General features: G+C 37.9%; 1 protein-coding gene across 1 annotated transcript in view; it reads left to right on the forward strand.

The window, feature by feature from the left end:
- LOC129220653 (A disintegrin and metalloproteinase with thrombospondin motifs 7-like) overlaps window positions 1–20,291 on the forward strand; it is a 92,240-nt gene that overhangs the window by 17,740 nt on the left and 54,209 nt on the right. Inside the window, exons 5-7 of the mRNA XM_054855082.1 lie at window positions 4,011–4,157; window positions 4,900–5,044; window positions 9,462–9,554. Of these exons, the coding sequence (XP_054711057.1) occupies window positions 4,011–4,157; window positions 4,900–5,044; window positions 9,462–9,554 (385 nt within the window). The remainder of the gene's footprint in view (window positions 1–4,010; window positions 4,158–4,899; window positions 5,045–9,461; window positions 9,555–20,291) is intronic.

Below are 20,291 nucleotides of genomic sequence, written 5' to 3' on the forward strand. Positions count from 1 at the left end.
AACATTCCCTTCCACGTGTTTTCTTTGGGGTAAACTACAGGCTTCAGACAGTTTTTGATGCATGAAATACACCGCCAGTTCAGTCGATTCCAGCCGAGGACTGCCGTTTCGTGCTTATTAGCACTCATCAGCCCGGCATAGGAGTGACTGAGCTGGAGGTGGAAAACCTCTTAAGGAAGCCAAGATTGAGCTGGCGGTGTATTTCATGTATTTCTACCTTAGCCCTGGCTATTGGACGGTAACTTACTGAATAGTTTTTGATATAATGTAATTTCAGAAGAATAGAAAAGAAAGCTTCCCACAAGCACGATGAGAAATTACTGTCATTCACTAAGCGTCAAAGCAAGTTATAAGTTACAGCATTTGTTTGTTTTACATTTCTCATCCGCCATTAGACAGTGACTGCAACGCCCCCTATAGTCTACTGGAGTTGCGAATTTTGGGCTGATAGAATACGTTTATGTCATATTTCATTATAATAAGGATCAAACCATATCTGGTGGGCAAACCATTACTGGTTCGACGCCGATCAACTTGTCCAGTGGTCAGAGAAGTCTGACTGTGAATGGGGAGGTTCTAGGTTCGAATCCCGGCTCAGGCATAGATGCACTTTCTCTCACCCTGTCCTTGTCCTGTCTTTGTATGAATGTGTTGTTATGCTGTGAATGGTTGTCAGAATCGTCCCAAACGACCTCGTACTTTTCGAAATTATAGGCCGTAGGCTATTCAGGATGGTTTTGGTTGACGTTTTGCCTGACATGCCCCAGGCTTCTTTGTGCACTGAAGATGCCTGAGACATATCAGGCAAAACATCAGCCAGAAATAACCTGGGTGGCCATGCACTATCCGAGATTATGGGCCATAGGCTATCCAGGACGGTGGACATGGATAGGGATCTGATGCGTTTTTTTTTTTTTTTTTTCAAAATATCTATCTCCAAATTGCAGCTTGAGGCTATCTTCGGTTACTTAAGGGGAGTTATGACCCCATACCAGTAGCATTACTAAGGGTTGGCAGGAGTGGCTCTCGTCAGGGGGGCGGCATTTTGACTAATTAAAAAAAAGTTTTAAGAGTATTTTTTATCATTGAATTTGAAAAATGATTTAAAAAAAAAAAGAAAACTCGCAAGAAAAGGAGCTAGAGGGGATATATATATATATATATATATATATATATATATATATATATATATATATATATATATATATATATATATATATATATATATATATATATATATATATATATATATATACACACACACACACACACACGCATAACATCTACTGAGAAGGAACATTGGGCATTATTGAAAACAATTCTAAAGAAGAAAATATTCCTTTAAAAAAAAATTTTTTTTTGGAGGTCACAATGATCCCTGGTGACTTTTCATGTGGGCGACCTTGGGGAAGGGGGGGCGCAATTTCTTTCGTTCGCCAGGGGCGCTAGACCCATAGTTACGCTACTGCCCCATACCCCCTACCTCCATTCTCTGGATCCGCACCTACCGTAGTCCTCCGAACGTTTGAAACCTACTACGTATAACTGATGTATAATAGCGTATAAGCGGTATAAATAGTGGTACATCATTAAAAGTTTGCAAAAAAGAACTATTTTAAACTTAAAATGTACTCAACTAATTTAGACATCAAATGCACGTAGTATTCTAATCTATCGTAATGATAGGTGATCGATACATAGATTTACATATATATATATATATTTGAATATTGATGAAGTCAAGAAGTGCTACTTCATCTTTAAACTAGCAAAGAATCCGGAAATATAATTTGTTTTCCATCAAAGTATCTAGTTTTAATATAAAATGTTGATTATTTTTATTTTCCATCAATTTATTACATATCTTTGAGTGAAAGTGTCTTTGAACTCTCGTTTTCCCACACTGTAGCCCAGAATAATTACAAAGAAATAGCCCACAGTTGTCGCCATCATTAACCGCAAAATCTAATGGCATCTTTTCTTCTTTGCAGAACCTTTGCTACTCGCGGCGAAATTGATGATAACGGATGACTACGTGGATTACAAATGAAGTCGTTTTTAAATGTTGATAACGTTTTCATTGCAACAAGTTGTTTTAATGACAGAGTAGCTCAAGTATTGTTGTCTGCTATTAATTAATCGATGTTATCACTGGACGGTGCAATGGGCGGCTCTTTCAGAACTAGATTTGGGTTATAAAAGTATCCCCGGGATACGTGCACTTTTGCTTTCCTTTTTGGAATGCAGGGAAATTTTTAAAGTAACAATATGGTTCTTATTTTGAATTTTTCCCTTTTTTTATGTGTGTATGCTCTATAATAGTTGGAAATAACGTCAATGTTTATAGAATTACTCAAAGTTGTTCTGTTTTCTTTTTATTTTTTTAATGCCGGAAATTTCTTTTAATAATTTTAACATATAGTTTGGAAAAGCTATTGTTTCTAAATTTATAATCATCCATACTCGCTGAAAATGCACCTTGCATGCACAAAAATGCCAATAAGCTTAAACTCACAAAATAACAAAGTGGAAACAGGGGTGCCCATCCCCCTCCAAAAGCAAGGGTGCATCCCATAAATATCACGTAGACTACCAAGAGCAAGAGCCCTCCCCCCCGCCCCAAAAAAGAGAAAATTAAAATCCCTCAAAACAAACCGCTCTAAAAATTCCAATGGCGCGGTCTGCACCATAACTCCCCCCTCCCTAGATGGACACCCCTAGTACCTTCCCCCCCCCCCCCAAAAAAATCAGGTTTCCAGTGTAGTTAATTTTTTTTTTGCAAGTGTAGTCTAAGCATGGCAATTTGTTTCACGTAGCTGTTCTGACATTTTAGAATCCTTTATTTGCCGGATACTAGATCCTCAGGATTTGGATCTTGGAAGCTGAAAATTTGCGCAATGTTAGTTCCAAAGGTCTCTGTAAAAATATTTGTATAAAGCTTCATCAAAATCGGAGATGGTCGGGTGAGGACCACTAAGTCACTTAACATGGAATGACTCAAAACTCGAATTCTTTTCTGTTTTACTTTATGTGCCACCATTTTCTATGATGCTAAATGTTTGTTCAGATACGCTTGACGAAATATTTGAGGTTTACGTATTTCTGAGTTTGAAAGCTTGGTAGAGGCGTTAAAAATACGTATCTCCCACTTGCTGCTATTATAGTTTCTTTTCAAGACGAAACCTTAGACCATCCATCCAGTAGGGGTAGCAGAGGGTTCGTTTGCCACATGATATTACGTCACGCCACCAACTTTCAATGGAGTTATAATGCTATTTCTGCTTTTTTTTTCTCCTGTTTTGAAGTGTTTTGAATAAATAAATTTGACAATGTTACGAATGTTCGCCTATGATTATTGCACTAACTATAGTGCGAAGACCTGTCACGTGATAATGGAAAAAGTAACATGTCTTCTTGAAGCTTTCTCCCGACTTCTAAGGAGTTCTCTGTACTGGAATACTTCCTCCAAGAACATAACTTTTTATGCGAGTAGACGGTCACGAAATATGTTTATTCAATAATTACCTACTTTGAATAATTATATATTAGAGTGAACAGGGGATTTTTGTGTCTAACTTCTTTTTAAATATGTATATTTCCTTTTCTACCTAAGTGGCAATACTACCTAAGTGAGGTCTTTTAACACAATAATGATTAGCAATAGGAAAAATGAGTGTTGAGTTTGAGTAGAATGAATGGAGCATCAAGTAGGATCCTCCGTCAGAAGATTTGTATCTGAAAATACAGTCGAACCCGCTTAATGGAATAGGCACTTTACCCCAAAAGAATATTCTAATAAGCGGTATATTCCATTATCAAATAACACATTACAGTGATTTGGTACATTGTAAATGAAGTATTTTAAGCGGGATATTCCAATAAACGGGCTCGACTGCATGTACATATAAATAAATATTTGTGAGCTTTCGAAAAATGGTCTGTCGATCATCAGATAACATGACCACACTAATAACTTTTCCATTTTGTTAAGCTTTTTGATTCTCTTGTAGTTTTGGAATGGCGCACGATGGTCCTCACAACGGTTGCCAAGCTCCTTCCGGGGAACGACAGCATGTGATGTCTCCGCATCTCAACTCCGACACCAGTCCTCTTGTGTGGTCTAACTGCAGCAGAAATGAAATCACGAAATTTTTGGAGTACGCGTGAATTATCGCTTAATTCCTTTTGATTAAGTGAAATGAAACTTTCCTTTAACTTGCATTATTTTTGGAAAGTAGTGTATACTTTGTTTGTAGTATAAACCAGTGGTTCCCAACCGTTTCTTACCAGTGAGCCGAACCTGATACAAGATGAATCTCGTGGGCCAGAATAGATAAATATTTAAATACATTTTAGTATTTTTTATAGACAACATGGGAAAACGAGGAAAAGAAAAGAAGATTAGAAGCCAAGAACTGTTTTACTACATGCATTTTTTATTGACACGAAGTTTCTATCTGTATTTTAGGAACCAATTTCTAACTATTTCGCTACAAATTTGCAACAGTCACTCGCAATGCCGAAAGAACTGTTAGTATCACTACATGTTTACTTTATTGATAGGAAGTTTCCATCTGTTTTTTTTTTTTTTTTTTTGAAAACCAACTTCTAACTAATTGGCTACAAATTTCCAACAATCATTCGCAATATTGAATAAAGATTGGAACCTTCAGAAACAGCTGACAGAATATATTTTTCGATTCATAACATTGACTACAACAACGGGCGATATTAATCGACTTCTCGGGCCGTAGGTTGGGCACCACTGATGCAAACGATGTACCTATATGGTTAAAAAATGTGCTTAAATATTATGAATTAAATACTTTTGCCTTAAAATTGTTTGTCCTTTACTATTTGGCCAAATGATGGATCAACTGTCAAATGTTTTTCTTTCAGCCGTGATTGGGGAAACTGCTTGGACGACGAGCCATCGGACCACGAATTTTTTTTTCCTCAGCTACCACCGGGAGCCATGTATGACGCAAATCACCAATGCCGGCTTCAGTACGGTCCGGACGCTGAGCATTGCGAAGGAATCGAAGTAAGAACTCTTGCTGGTGAATTGCTGGAACCTTGAATTTTTTTCTTTACCCTAGTTGAAACTTTAAAAGTGACAACTATTAATTTATTTCCGATGCAAAAATGACACGTCACCAAGGCAGGGATGTTTGTGATGTGAAAATTTTGTGTTGCCACTTTGGGCGCCGGGAACTTTGGGCGCCAAGCATATTGGGTGACGGGAATATTGGTCCCAAAGTTCTCGGCGCCCATTGTTCCCGGCGCCCAAAATGCTCGGCGCCCAACCTGCGGCTCCCAATCGACGGCGCCAATCTTCCTAGACCGAATGGAGCAGTCTACTGCCACAGAAGTCTCTGGAACAGTTCTGAAGAGATTCCACGAAGTGAGTCCTTCGTCTTAGGGACAAAGTCCAACAGGGTCCTTGACTAGATCTTATATCATCCTGACTTTGACACTTAATCCCTAAGACGAAGGAATCACTTCATGGAATTCGCTTCAGAAGCGCTCCAGAAGTTCTTGCGGCAGTAATCTCGGGAGCAGTTCTGAAGTGAATTCCTCGAAGTGATTCCTTTATCTAATAGAGGTTAAGCCAAACTGGGACCTTGACAAGGACTTTTGTCTTTTAGGCTTTGACATAATCCCTAACATGAAAGAATCACTTCGTGGAATTCACTTCAGAACTGTGCCAGAGATTCCTGCGACAGTAGACTGCTCCATTCAAAATTATCGCGGAACAGGCGCTGCTAACAGTTGTCCTAAGATTTCCACATTACTGGAAACAGGTTGTATACACTGCTGGTGACTGCATTGAAGGAAGATAAACCGTGGTGGTTTGTATCATTTTTGCATTTAGGTGTAAATAAATATGGTCACCACTATTAAAATTCCAACCCTTGATTACATCGGAGAGGAAAAGCACAGTTACAATCGATGAAATGAACTACACTGGTGGACAATTGCTAAGGACGGATGGCAATATTAGCGTTCGGAACCACAAAATGGGAGGCAAGGAAATATGGAAATTAGCATAAGTGTGGGATACGGTAAGACGTGTTGTGCGTATGCAAATTTTAGATTCATGACGTTGTTCGTCACATGATAGCGCTGATAAGCAATATAAAGGATTTGGCGCGTGATGACTATTGTTGTTCAAAAGCAGAGTTTGACGGGTAAAAATAAATTGACGAACTTTAATTTTTCGGTATGTCTTCCCGACATCCCTTAGAAAATTTTACGGGTGGCCGTGTTGTTAGCAAGATTTCAGAAGGGCAAAAAGTGTCAGTTATTACCAGGGAGTTCGACGGTAGCCGCAGGATTGTTTCGAAGGTTTGGAATTAATTTCAAGCAAATGGAATGTGTAGCATATGTCACGGGGGAGGTCGTATACTCAGTATGACACGACGTCAGCAGAAGTTTGGTACATAGCGCTAGCAACAAAAAATAACCGGCGCAACGCAGCTACCGATGTAGCAAAGCAGTTTTCTGCTGCTACTAACTAGCAAATATCCCGTAAAACTGTAGCCAGACGTTTGCAAGCAGTAGGACTACACTCATGACAGCTTGTTTTGTTCACCCCATTGTCTACAAGTCAACATTTCGCCCGTTTGTAATGACGTCGTCAGCATCACAATTGAAGAGAAGTCGATTGAGCTTGTGTACTATTCTCAGATGACAGCAGGTTCAGTCTGTCGTCCAATTGTTAAGGACAACTAATCTGGCGCGAGAGTGGTACTGAATACAGGCTGGAAAACACAAAAGATAATGACAAATATGTTACTAGTGGTGTCATGGTGTGGACTTGGATTATGATCAATGGCCGTATGTCGCTCATGTGTTACCAAAACGACTATGGCTGGCCAGCAGGGTTGGCTTTCTGCCGGCAGAAACTAGTTTTTGCCGTGCCAGTGGCAGAAACTGGTTATAACCGGTAAAAACCGGCAGAAACTGGCAAAAACTTAAAAATGTCTTTAATAACTCAAGTATTTAGTAAATGATATTTGCTTAAGTAAACTAAAAAAATTAAACATCATTTCATCATTAAAATAAAATAAAATCCAATGCTAGTGCCCTTGACTTAGTTCAAAAAGGGAACTTTTCAATTGCAGAGGCTCATAGTATTTGGATTAGTTTAACAAAGGATAAAAAAATCATATTGGGGTGCTTAGGAAAGAGGAGTGACATACAGAATTGAACAGGCATTACTGATTGTAATTTGCTCACTTATATGCTTCCTCTAAATTGTTTGTGATTGAAATTATCATGTCATATGCTTCAAAAAGAAAGTGCCAGAATTTTACTTGTCTAGATTACCTTACCAAATGTCACAGTTTGCAAAACAAATTGGCCCCATTTCTCAAAACTTATTTTTCCAGTCAAATTTTTACCACAACCCCAGTTACTACATTGTGGACCAGTCATACAATAGATGAAAGTTTCACGAACATTGCTTGCTCCTTGATGCATTGTCTGCTAGCTCTTCCGTTTCAAGAATATTCTAAAATTTCTCATTTGTGCGTATTAAAGTGAGAACCTGTTTAGATTTTTGAAACCACCTTTTCTAAGAAGCAATTGCAGGGTCCAAACAATGTTACATTTGATTTTGAATTGTGATAACTTTGTAATAAAATTACAGTGCATTGGTTAACAATTATTTTTTCCATGCATTTTCTATTGTATATCAAGAAGTAATTTTTTATTTCGTGAGTTTTTGCCAGTTTCTGCCGCAAAGTGGCAGAAAGTGGTTTTTGCCATGCCGGTTTTAACCTGTTTCTACCAGTGGTTTTAACCGCCTCGGCAGAAACTTGCCAACCCTGCTGACCAGTGATACATTGAGGTTGTTCTGCTAACTCATGTTTACATGTTACGTGGTGCTGTGGGAGATAAATTCGTTTTCGTTTATGACAACGCAACATGTCCTCGAACAGTCGCTGTCTAGAAGTGTCTAGAGAGCGAGAATACTCAACCCATCGGATGATCAGCACATTCTCTATAGGACAACGCAACATGTCCTCGAACAGTCGCTGTCTAGAAGTGTCTAGAGAGCGAGAATACTCAACCCATCGGATGATCAGCACATTCTCTAGATCTGATTTCCATTGAAAATGTTAGGAATGCTCTGGGGAACAGTCTTGGTGGTCGACAACACACTCCAATAAACAAGGACACCATCATCCGTGACTGACAGAAGAATGGGATAAAGTACCTCAACAACCGCTGGATACTGTTGTGCAAAGCAGCAAGCGATGTGTGGAAGCTTGCATTGCTCCCCATTGTGGCCGTATCCCATATTGACATCTCACCCCGGAATGCCTGGTGACGGTAGTTACATTTTTTCACTTTTACGTATTCAGCACAAAATGACCATTTTGTACTTTGAACACTTTTCAACGCCTTCTGGATCTCAGAGCACAATAAATTATCGTCATTGTTGTGTTCTAGTGTTCTGACATTTGTTTATTTCACCTGCCATTGAATTACATTTACTTTTTTTCACGCCACATCGCACATTGTGATCCGTCTTTAGCAGTTGTCCAGCAGTGTAGCTAATATTCGGTTCTTAGGTGGAAACGGGTTTATTTATTACTTAGAAGGGGTGCTAGTTTGCCAAATTCGACGTAGGAAAACGGAGGCCATTTTTCTCGCGCTAAACACGGTCGAACAGCAATTATATTCAATTACTTATGCATTTTGATGTTCTGGGACAACCAATATTTCTATAGTTAAGCAGCGAAAGACCAACCTTTGAACTCTAGTAAAATCGTCCATTGGCCATAATTAACTTCATCCCTCCTGTACGGAATTTTCGCCAGAAAACCCGTGAAACGGAATGTGTATGCCTATTAATAAATTGTTAAACCTCCTATGTTATGACTGAGCTTTTGGAATTTGAAAAAATTAGAAGTGGTCTAAATTAAAAATTTTAGTCATAAAATTGATCTTTTCTACTCATTGACAGGAACTTTTACACTTTTTTTTTCTTTTATTTAGTCCTGATTGCTGAACAAGCATCACTTGATACAACTTTTAGTTTCGAGGTAGACCGTGATACGCCGCTAAATAATTAAGATGTGCAATCAGGGGCGTGGACAGAAATTTTGTGGCCCGTCACAAATGGCTTTTACGGGTCCCCCTCCATATTGTTTACCCCAATGTCTCTACATATATTTCAGCCCTCATTTTAGAAATCTCGAGCCCTCTTCAGGCTCGGGCCTACAGGTGTCCCCTCTCCTCCCTGTGCATTCCCCTGTGTACAATGCAATTTTTGGTGGTAAAACACGCTTAAGAAATCTTGCTTTTCCGAACCGATCATTTGTGAGAAACAAAAATTTTAAAATGTATCTTTCTCAAGGTTTTATTTTTTTTTCGCCTTCAGAACTTAATTGATGCTGAAGAGCCGAATATTTTGAATTCATGTCACTTACGAGCCATTTTTGTTGCAGGATGTATGCCAAACTCTGTGGTGCCGACAAGACAACAAGTGCGTCACCCGTCTGGAGCCTGCTGCCGAAGGGACGCTCTGCGACAAGAACATGGTGAGACGTCTTGTGATTAATCGATATTAAATGACATCGATTTACCATGAAAAACCGCTTAGAATGGTATAAATCTTCGTTCCGTCAAAATATATGCATCGTTTTCTCTTCGTTTTCGTAGGCATAATGCTTGAAAATTGCTCATTTTCTCCCAGGAATCTCCAGTATATCAAATATGTGGTTGTCTGCCTTCTGTTTGTCTGTAACCCTACTCCTCCGGACTGTTGCTATCTCTTAGGTCGAGATGCGTGTAGTTGGTTTCACAACATGCAGAGAAAACAAGTCTGTTATTTAGAGGGGGGTAATGAGGGGGAATTGCCCTTCACCCCCTTTTTTTTAGAAATCAATGTATTTTTATTTGTGTGGGCGTGGTTTTTGTTGCTTTTCGATGTAATATGCATTGAAAAGCGGGAGTTCATAACTAGTTCTCCATAAGCGTACAAAAATGTTGTCATTACCTAAATTTGATCTGGTTCATCGATAAAGACGATCAGCATTCATTCGGTTGCAAACATATCTTTCCGCAAGGCCATAACTAGACTTTTGTTTCGTTAGAGGTTTTTCAAAACAAATGTATTGAGAAATCTATATTTGATTTTAAAAGTTGAAAGAAAACGCCGAATTACAAGAAGTGATGTTCTCAATAAGTACAATAAATATCATTTACCTGCAACACTGCGCTTTGTAGATAAAATAGTGAAGAAGTATTTCTTTCTTTCTCCTCCTTCTCCTTCCCGAAAAAAAATTTTTTTTTTTCATCATTCATTCATATTATTATTTTTTTTTCATCCCTGAAAATGGTATGAAACTGCTGCAAATAAGGAATAGGCACTATTTAATGTAGGCCAGTATTTCCCAACCTTTTATGACCATCACGAAAACGAAAGGAAAAAAACTCCGATCAGTGAGGAGGTTTATTTAACAAAAAAAAAAACAAAAAAAAAAAAAAACGCACTAGATTAGTGTTAAAGAACTGTTTCATACACAGTATGATCTAAAAGTAACAGGACATTTTAGTGATCAAGGGCGCCCATATAGGGGGGCAAGGGGGGCTCGAGCCCCCCCCCTTAGAAATTAGAACTTCCTTGTTTTTAGAACATTTTTCTTTGCAAAAATGTAAAAATATTTCTTCTCCAGTCATTAATGAATAAGTGATTAAAAATGTCTAATTTTAATGACTCTGTCCTGAAATTGGTTTTCGTGGGGAAAATATCATGCTAAATCATGGTCAAAATTTCTGACCCCCCCCCCCTTACAATTTTGCATATGGGCGCTCATGTTAGTGATATAATAAAATCGGCGTGATATTCAAAAATGAGGTTCATGTCACTCAATACAACGTTTAGTACAAAAAAAAAAAAAAAAAAAATCCACACACTTCTTCAATTCGGTTTTGGAAATGTTTTTTAGCACCTGTGTCATGGATGCTTAAATGGCTGAAACATCATCGCAAAAAGCTCCTTTAATTGCAGCTTTCAGTTTCGGAAACAAAAATATAGATTTATATCCTCGATTTCTCTCCGTATTCACCTGCTACTCCGTATTCACCTTGCTCCGTTTCACCTGCTAATTCTCAGAGAGTAGCTTACACACGTGAAGAATGTCCTAGAAAGTTGAAATTTGGTATGTAGACTCCTGGTGGGGTCTAGTTTTGCACCTCCCCTTTTGGTTGCATTCGGATGTTTGAAAGGGGTCTTTTACATCTTTTTTTGGGGCTAATCATTGTTAATTTCAGTGCAAACTCATGTGGTGTTATAATTAAGCAAACACGTGGCGACACATCGCCAAGTTTTTTCGCCAACTTGGCGACAAATTTGGCGGTTATTTTTCTGGTTTCATTTTGGCCAATATTGGTGACATTTAGAGAAATAACCATAGAATCACATTAAAATGCCTAATATTGGGAAAATTTTCTGTATAAAACGTTTTTTTTTTTTTTTGCTTCAGTTCCCAACAAACTTGGGGTAAAAATATTTAAAGTGTTTCTTTGCTTACTCCAAGGCATTATTATCAATAAATTAGCGTAAAAGGAAGTCATGTGATGCACAAATCAGCTCGTTGGGAATTCTGAAAACCGTTGACAAATCGTAAACCGATAATTCACCAACAGATGATCGGGAGTTTTCTGTTCAACAATGTATTTTCATACCATTTAAGCAATCAGTTCCAAATTTTTAAGCTTAATATTTCAGAGCTCTACACTCGTACATTGGTCTTTAAAATTGGTTTCATTTTTAACAGCATTGCTCTTTTTATGAAAAAATACCGTTTTACCCCGCATTATCCGGCATGCCGCAAAATTCGGGGGTCACCAGATTTTTAATAACACTTGCCTGGTCCTTTCCGCTATGCCGGGAAAATCTAGGTTAGGAAAAAAGATTAATACTATAAAAAAATATATGTTCGGCTAAAAATTAATATAAGTTTTATCTCATTACTATTAATGAACAGTTTAATACTGTAAAAATATTTACTAATCATGTCATTGGTTATTTTAACAAGAAAAATATTGTTTAATAACGAATAGTTTTATAAAAATAAATTATGACTAAGTAATCAAACATATAAGCAGTAAGTTACCGACAGGGCCAGATCAAGGAGTCGGAGGCCCTTAGGCATTAGAAGTGATGGGGCCTCCTAGAGTCATCGCGAGGTTAGAAAGCAGGGGCGGGGGTCTGTAGCGTCTAAATTTTTCACACCCAACGTGCAAGCACATATATTTTTATTGAATACAAACAAGAAAGCCCCCCCCCCCCACTTTTTTGAAGAAAATTTAACTTTTTTTTTGTATTTGCAACTTTAATATTTCTCCGGGGCCCCTCAGAACCTCGGGGCCCCTAGGCTACTGCCTACATTGCCTATTTGGTAATCCGGCCCTGGTTACCGAGTGGTAAAAGAATTTACCATAACTATTCAATATATAAAAATTAAACTTACCTTTCTAAAAGGAACCTAAAATAATTTATTTAAAGAAATTATGAACAAATCGCAGTAACGTTGATTGCTTCTGAATTGATTACTTTATTGGCATATAATTAAATCCATTAATGATGACCTACCATAAAAATCAAACACATATTATATGCAATGCACATTTTTTTTTCTCAAAGAAGGTTACTTTCGGGATAAATTTTTTTTTCTTTACAGTGGTTTGCTTTCTGATTGGAAGCTGAATGGGGAAATTTACTTTTGTTTTGTTGCAAAAATTAAACTTAAATTAATCGGCATTCTGGAAAATTCGAATTTCCCAGCATGCTGCTCAACCTCGCTTTTTTCTGGCATGCTGGATAATGCGGGGTAATACGATAAACAAAAAGTAAAATAAATGAGTTTCAATATTTTATACATTTAATTTGCATTCCTTCATTCTGAAGCATAATTTTTATTATATCATTTGTGGTCTACCTTTCTTGATCAAACATAGATGGCAGCACTGAATTAATTTCAGTGAAGTAGTTTTTTTCTCTGCAATTCCACAATGTAATGCACCGTAACCATGGCTACTAAAACTTGGTTTTCTCTCCAAGATCTTGGGTTTTCAGCAGAAGTTCATGGGTTCTCCCATAGCAATGCATTTTTAAGAGGGTTCTTAGCGGGAAATAGAACTACAAAAAGTATTTTTCATGTTTTATGCCCTTAGGGGGAGGGGTGAAAATACGTAGAGCTGAAGGCAATGATGTGAGGGGCCCAAAAAAGTAATTTGTAACGAGCCCCAAAATTCCTATGGACATCCTGGGAGGGACCCCCTCGCAATTGCAACGTGGTAAATCCGCCAATCTGCGACTATTTTTGGCCCCGCAATCTTAGATTGAAGTTTCTGTTATGAATTTGCTGTGACTATTTAAAGTATGGCATTGAGGAGAAATGAAAGAGAGAGAGAGAGAGAAAAAAATAATAATAAAAATTAATTTGAATTTTGTCATCTTGAATTCAAATTATTTTTTTCGTAATCACGAGTGTGTGTTTGTATGTGTGTGTGTGTCGGGGGGGGGGATGTGTATGTGTGTAGGCATGTGTGTTTGTGTCTGTGTGCAGTCATGAGTGTGTGGGTAGTTGTGTGTATGAGTGTTTGTTCGCGTGGGGGCGGGGTATGTGTATGTGTGTGTAAGCATATGTGTTTGTGTCTGTGTGCAGGCATGAATGTGTGGGCAGTTGTGTGTCTTTGTGTGTATGTGTAGGCGTCTGTATGCATGCGTGTGTGTATGTGTTTGTGTATGTGTGTAGGGGTATGTGTGTGTATGTGTTTGTGTGTGCGTTGGTGCGTGTATGTATGCGTGTGTGTGTAGGATGTGGATGCAACCTGGAGACGGTTTTCGGTAGAGGAGCAGCATTGTGAGGCCGGCCGCCGCGACGGGTGGTGCTGGCAGAGGGTGGCGCCGCGCCGGTGGGAAAAATGATAGCACGCCAAAAACAGTCAAATGAAAGCAATAAGCAATCGTGATTGCTCAAAAAAAATTCCGCTCTGCCTTGGATGTTATTTTCTTGTACTATCAGTGTAATTGTATCCGAATATTGACAAAAGCATGCAGTGTACCGACCTCCCAGTTATGCCATCCAGAGACTGCAGCTTTGTCTTTGGATGGAGTTCAGTTTTAGAGTTTCGCAATGTAATATAAGGGGCATTTAAATGAAACCCGGTCACTAGTGTAAAGTAACGGTAACGGTTTTATTAACTCAAAAATAGTTGCCAAAACTGTTGACACACTTATCCCTTTGCGACATTAGTCTGTCGATTCCATCTTTGAAGAAGCTATAGTAGGCTGCTGACGGATCTAGGTCTGGACCCAATCACACTTCGTCGTCCGTTGTGAATCGATATCCGCGAATAGCTTATTTCAAAGGTCCAAAAACATCTGACCTCTGAAACATCTGACCCATTAAAGTCACACAGGGAAAGGCCTGGACTGTACTTTTCTCCACACCACCTCACTTCTTGTGGATGTTCCAGCGTTCTCACCGAAACTTCTGCAATGTCGTCTTTACCGCATGGGCCGCGTGCGGACACATTTGGACAACATGGCTGGCCGTTTCGACCTTTTCTGGCCCGTAATAAGGCTCTGTAAAGTGGTTTGACAACACTGAGCATTGATGGTGATTCCCCGTTCCGGGAACTCAACAAGCAGTGAAGCAGTGAGCCCTTGTGGCCAAAAACAAGGACATGTTTTGTAGTGGACGATAACTTGTGTGACCACCTTCTCTTCGGTGTGAAACATGCGTCAGTCTCTCTATTACGTGACACCCTCTAACGTCTATATGTTGTTCGCAATGTGAATGTTCGCAAAGTATGAATGCTTCTCCCTTTTCGAAAAACGTTACTCTGTCCGCTTTACGCGGCGAACGTGATGTGCGGACGATGTTTGAATTACGCTTTGACGCACTGACCGGGTTTCATTTGATTAAACCTTATAAATAAGTACCTCTTACCAGTGAGTCAGACCTCCTGCAAATTTTTTTTTTTTGTAATCCTTGTGTTATTTATTGAGATACAGCAGACATAGCAGTCACGTTCACTAGAAGGGAAAAAATCCTTTGGACTCTTGGAGCAATTCGCGTCAAAAAATATTGTCCTAACGGTTTCCATCCGCAAATCAACTTTGGGCTGAATCTGTGAGTTACTTGTTTAGGCATTTTAGTCACTCTTAATGAGAGCAGCTTTCAACTACCCATATTTTCCGGCACGATTGGCCTAGAAACTAACCAGCGGCAGCATTGGTGTAGTTGAAAAAATATATATATATTTGGGGGAACTCTCCTATTGATTTTAGCGGGTTCACTGAAAAAAAAAGTGTGATTTGAACTCAATCTATATTCATTTGCATAATCTTCATATAAATAATAGCTGATAATCGAATAACCCGCGTGTTTCAACAATGAAACTCGAGCAAATAGATGGAATGAACTGCCAGATCCTCTGAACACGATCCAGTAAACTGTTTTACTGGTAAGACTGCATCATTTCAGGGAATGAAGAAACGCAAAAGCGGTCAGCTATGAATGCTATCTACTGGAGTTTAGGGTTAATCCACTGGAGTTAGGGTTACAATTTCAACGATCAAAATATCACCAAACAGGCAATGGTTTCGTTCAAATGTAGTAGAAGTTTTCACCCGTCATACCTTGATGGACGACGTTCTATTTTTTATAATAAAAAATCAAATATTTTGGGGGACAGCTTTCCCCAACACTTCCTCCTCTCAACTACTGCACTGAGTAGCAGTATCCTTCAAGGTCCATCTGTATGCTAATTTTTGATTAAATATTATAGCTGCTTTTTCAGGCATTGGAGCCGCCCCTGCTGAGAGAAACATTGACTGTGCGAAATCCCTTGGAGCAATTGGTGCCAAACTCGAATCAAACTAAGCTCTCTGTGAGCTAATTTTCGTTTGAATTTTCCATTATGTTTTGAGGTATATCAGTCAAGTTTACGGAGAAAAATATTCGATTGAGCCGTCCCCCTGAAAGTGATGGGCGCCAAAAAACTAATTAGCACCAGTTCCTATGGGGTTGTTCCTATATTTCTTTCAACTCTTGAAAGAACTTAAAGCTCGGCTGACTACAAAAGTATTTATTTAAATTCACATATATTGAAAACTAAATAAATAATTTTTAAAAATAGTAAAAATGTATGTAATCCACCTGAAAAATGTTAATCCTTTGGAATTCGAAAACTTTCACGAATACAGTACTATTTCCTATCAGGGGCGGATACATACTACTATTTTAGGGGGGGCACGCTAAAGAATGACCCCCCCCCATAAACAAACTTGCAGTTTTTGCAGGAAATTTTCTGAAACTGCTTAGGTGTCAATAAAAATTGCCAAAGAATAAGGCATAAACGTTACAAATTTAATTGTACAAGCAAAGAAAAGAAGTAGTATTTAAAATATTTATTTTCAAAACTATTTAATGAATCAAAATTCTTCTAAAATCGTTAGCATCTCTGCAGAGTATAGAATGAAGTCTCCAAAAAGCGTCTGTTTGTTGAAACGCGCAAAACTCGAGAACTACCCGTCCGATTTGGCGGAAATTTTCACAGTATCTTTCTTTTAGCATTGTAAAGGTTTGCAGACCAGTTCGAAAAAAATTCGATGAATAGTTCTTATTTTATTCCAATTTAGGCCCAATTTTAACATAAATTCCCGAATATGGGGGGGGGGAATTACTTGCACATATTAATATTACATATGGTTGAAAAGGGTAGAATTTTCTGCGTTCTACGTAATTTGTTTCAATGCTCTAACTTAAGTGCGTTTTTAGCTCAATTTTCTTTTTTAAGGCTTAATTGAAATTTAGGCACGACTTTCTTCATTAAATGTATCAACAAAAAGTGAAGGAATTGTCCAACAGTTTTCTTTTTTACACCATTGGATACAACGACATTCTTTTATTACAAGTCTATCCCTACCTTCGGTCGAAAAACTAAGCTCCTATCTCCAAAGGAAAAAAGTTACAACCTTTTTAAATCAAGTTCGAAAAATTTCATCTCCATTCAAGTTGTTAAGCATTTAATTTTTGCGTTTCCGCGGTTACGCCTTTTGAATCCATTGTTTCTTTCCATCTTTCGCACTTTAATTTCTTAAACTAATTTTATTTTGTGTTTCTATGGTTATGCTTTTTAAATCCACCTTTCTCATTTTCATTTCTTTAAAATATTTTTAAATCTGTCGTCATTATTCGAAGGGAAATTTTGATTGATGTTTTTTTTTTTCTTTTATTTAAGCCTGATTGTTGAATATACGTCACTTGACACAATATTTATTTTCAAGGTAGACCGGGCAAAGCCAGGCAAGGCAGTTAGTTTCATTCATAAAGTGTTTGAACACAATGGGGACAGATACTCTTGTCAACGGTTTAGGGGTGGGGGGCATGATCCCCATGACCCTCCCCTTGTATCCGTCAGTTTCCTACCCACTTTTTTGATACATGTAGAAAATGATAAGAAAATAAGGACAACTGAATTTAATTAGATCATGAATCTCAAAACCTTTCAGTTTCAGTAATCAGTGCATCTAAACTTCACGCATGTTACCAGGCTCGGCTCCTGGGGTAGGCGACCTATGGCACCGCATAGGGCTGCAGATTTCATGATAGCAAAATGTAAAGAGGCAACAAATTAGAGTTTTTTATTTATTTATTAATTATTATTATTATTTTGCAGCAATACGTGAGGATATGCTCGATGATTTAAAAAAATATGTATATATTATTAAGACGAGGGGGCGGCACTTGAAAACATCGCCTAAGGCGGAAAAACTTCTAGAGCCGGCTCTGCATGTTTAACGCCGATGTCAGTCTGAATAGACTGGATTAATTCCGAGCGAACTTCTTAATTAAACTGCCGGAGATGTATAAGTATCATTTTGCTTTCAACTTCTCCAAATTGCAAAAGCAAGAAAATTATAACGATTACTAACCATCGGGGATAAGTGCAGATTTGTGTATTAAAAATCAAATGAAAGTAACTTTAAATCGCTCTGTTGTTATTGCAACTAGCTTTTAGCATTTTAATTTAGATTTCAGCAAAGCAAATTTAATTACGTTATGAGAATAAATAATGTCCTTTAAGTAAATTCTAATTAAAATTCGGCGTTCTAAGCATGGAAAAGTTGCTGAGTTAGATTAAACTAAAGCATAATTAAAAGAAACAGAACCATGATTAATTCATATTTTCTTTCGTCTGTTAACTAGAATAATATTTTCATTTTGAATTTCAAGCTTAGGTCTTGTCTTTACTTTAGCTAGAGAACGAAGTTTAATTCATTGCTTTCCCCTTTGTTTTAACTTAGTGATATAATTGAACAAATTGGTATTGATTGCACATGTTTCAATGTTTTTCGACCCCCCCCCCCCACCTTTCACGTATTGGTATTGTTCATCTGCTACAGGTGGAGCAACAGCAAGGGGGACTCGAGGCCCCCCTCCCCTTTGAAATTAGAACTTCCTTGCTTTTGGTATTTTTTTCTTTGCAAAAATGTAAAAACCTTTATTCTCCAGCCATAAATGAAAAAAGTTATTAAAAAATGAAATATTTTAATGACTCTAACCTGTCCTGAAATCGGTTTCCATGTAGAAAATACCCTTCTTTTCCATGGAGAAATCATCTGAGTCCCCCCCCCCTTACAATTTTGCATATGGGTGCCCTTGATATATCTTTACTAATAATAAAACTGAAAATCTGTCTGGATCTCTCTCTGTCAGGATCTCTGTGACGCGCATAGCGCCTAAACCGTTCGGTCGATTTTCATGAAATTTGGTACAAAATTAGTTTGTAGCATGGGGGTGTGCACCTCGACGCGATTTTTCGAAAATTCGATTTTGTTATTTTTCTATTCCAATTTTAAGAAATTTTTGACGTGGACGAAAAAATTACGAAATTATCATAACGTGGAACCGTAACATGGGCAAGCAAATGAATATAGCAAATTGGCGAAAAATTCATCATCCATTATTTGTAAACAAGCGAACCAAATAACTTTTAATTTCTACTACGGGCAAAGCCGTGCGGGTACCTGTAGTAAATACAGTGATCTCTCGCTTATACGCGACCTTTGTTATACGCATTTTTTAGTAATGCGCGATTTCCCGGCCAGTGATAAACAATGTTAACTCTTGTTCATTTATACACGAAACCTAAAATGCACCTTTCACTTATGCGCTATAAATTTTTTTTTCCCAAGTTTTAGTTATTTACGCTTTGTTTATCGGAAGATTTGTACACTTCTGTTCTGTCTCTTGGAATGCATTCACACGGCTTCTTTTTATTGTTCGGATTCTTCAAAGAGCGCATTCTTTTTTGCACAAATTTGCAATTGGGGATGGAATTAGTCTTGTAATTGACATCAAGAGGGGAGAATGGGTTACATACGAAAATTTTGACGTTACTAAAAGTCGAGGTCAAGCGGTAACTACTGACGTAACCTATCCAGGATCTTTTACATCCTCGTAGACTATAGCTCTGATCAGCTGACACTTTTTAGGTTTCGGGGAATTCGCTTACGTACTTCACAGTGTATAAAAAACGACAAAACGTACAATTTCAAATTTGCATTTTTAATAAAAAATTACAATGCATAAACAGAAATTATGTGCGTATTTATTCATTAGTATTAGTAGTCAACTATTAGTATTACTATAACAGATGTGAACTTGTTGCATTTAAGCTGACTTTTAGGTTTATCACTTACACGCGAATCTCACTTGTGCGCGAAAATTTCGTTATCTTCTTAGGTCGCGTATAATTGAGAGGTCACTGTATATAAAGGACGACGAGATTCTCATATTTTCTTTTTATTCCATTCACAAATCTTATCATTCAGAAATGAGGAACCGTATACAGTCGACTCCCGCTACAACGCGATTCGACTTACGCGAAATGGCTATAACGCGAGTTTTTCCCGAGTAACGAATTTTAGGGATAACGCGAATTCCTCTTCTGCTATACGAATTTTTTTGGAAGGAAGTATCGGTTTCCTTATTGTATCCTAAATATGGATTTCGTGAATATATTTTATCCCTATTGCGCCATTGATAGCGAAAGTTCCCTTCACCATACTATTCCACGCATCGCTTTATTACTGCATAAAGTAACCTCTCGACGTCTTTCTTTTTTCTTTCTAAATATTAAAGTTGATGAAATAAAATGGCACCTTAGTCCACTGTTTCATCTAAGGTTTGTAAAGATGCTTAACTAAAAAGTACGTCGACGGTAGCAGGACATTAAGTATACGTGATATACGT

This window comes from Uloborus diversus, chromosome 4 (assembly GCF_026930045.1).
Source record: "Uloborus diversus isolate 005 chromosome 4, Udiv.v.3.1, whole genome shotgun sequence".
Lineage (NCBI taxonomy): Eukaryota > Metazoa > Arthropoda > Arachnida > Araneae > Uloboridae > Uloborus > Uloborus diversus.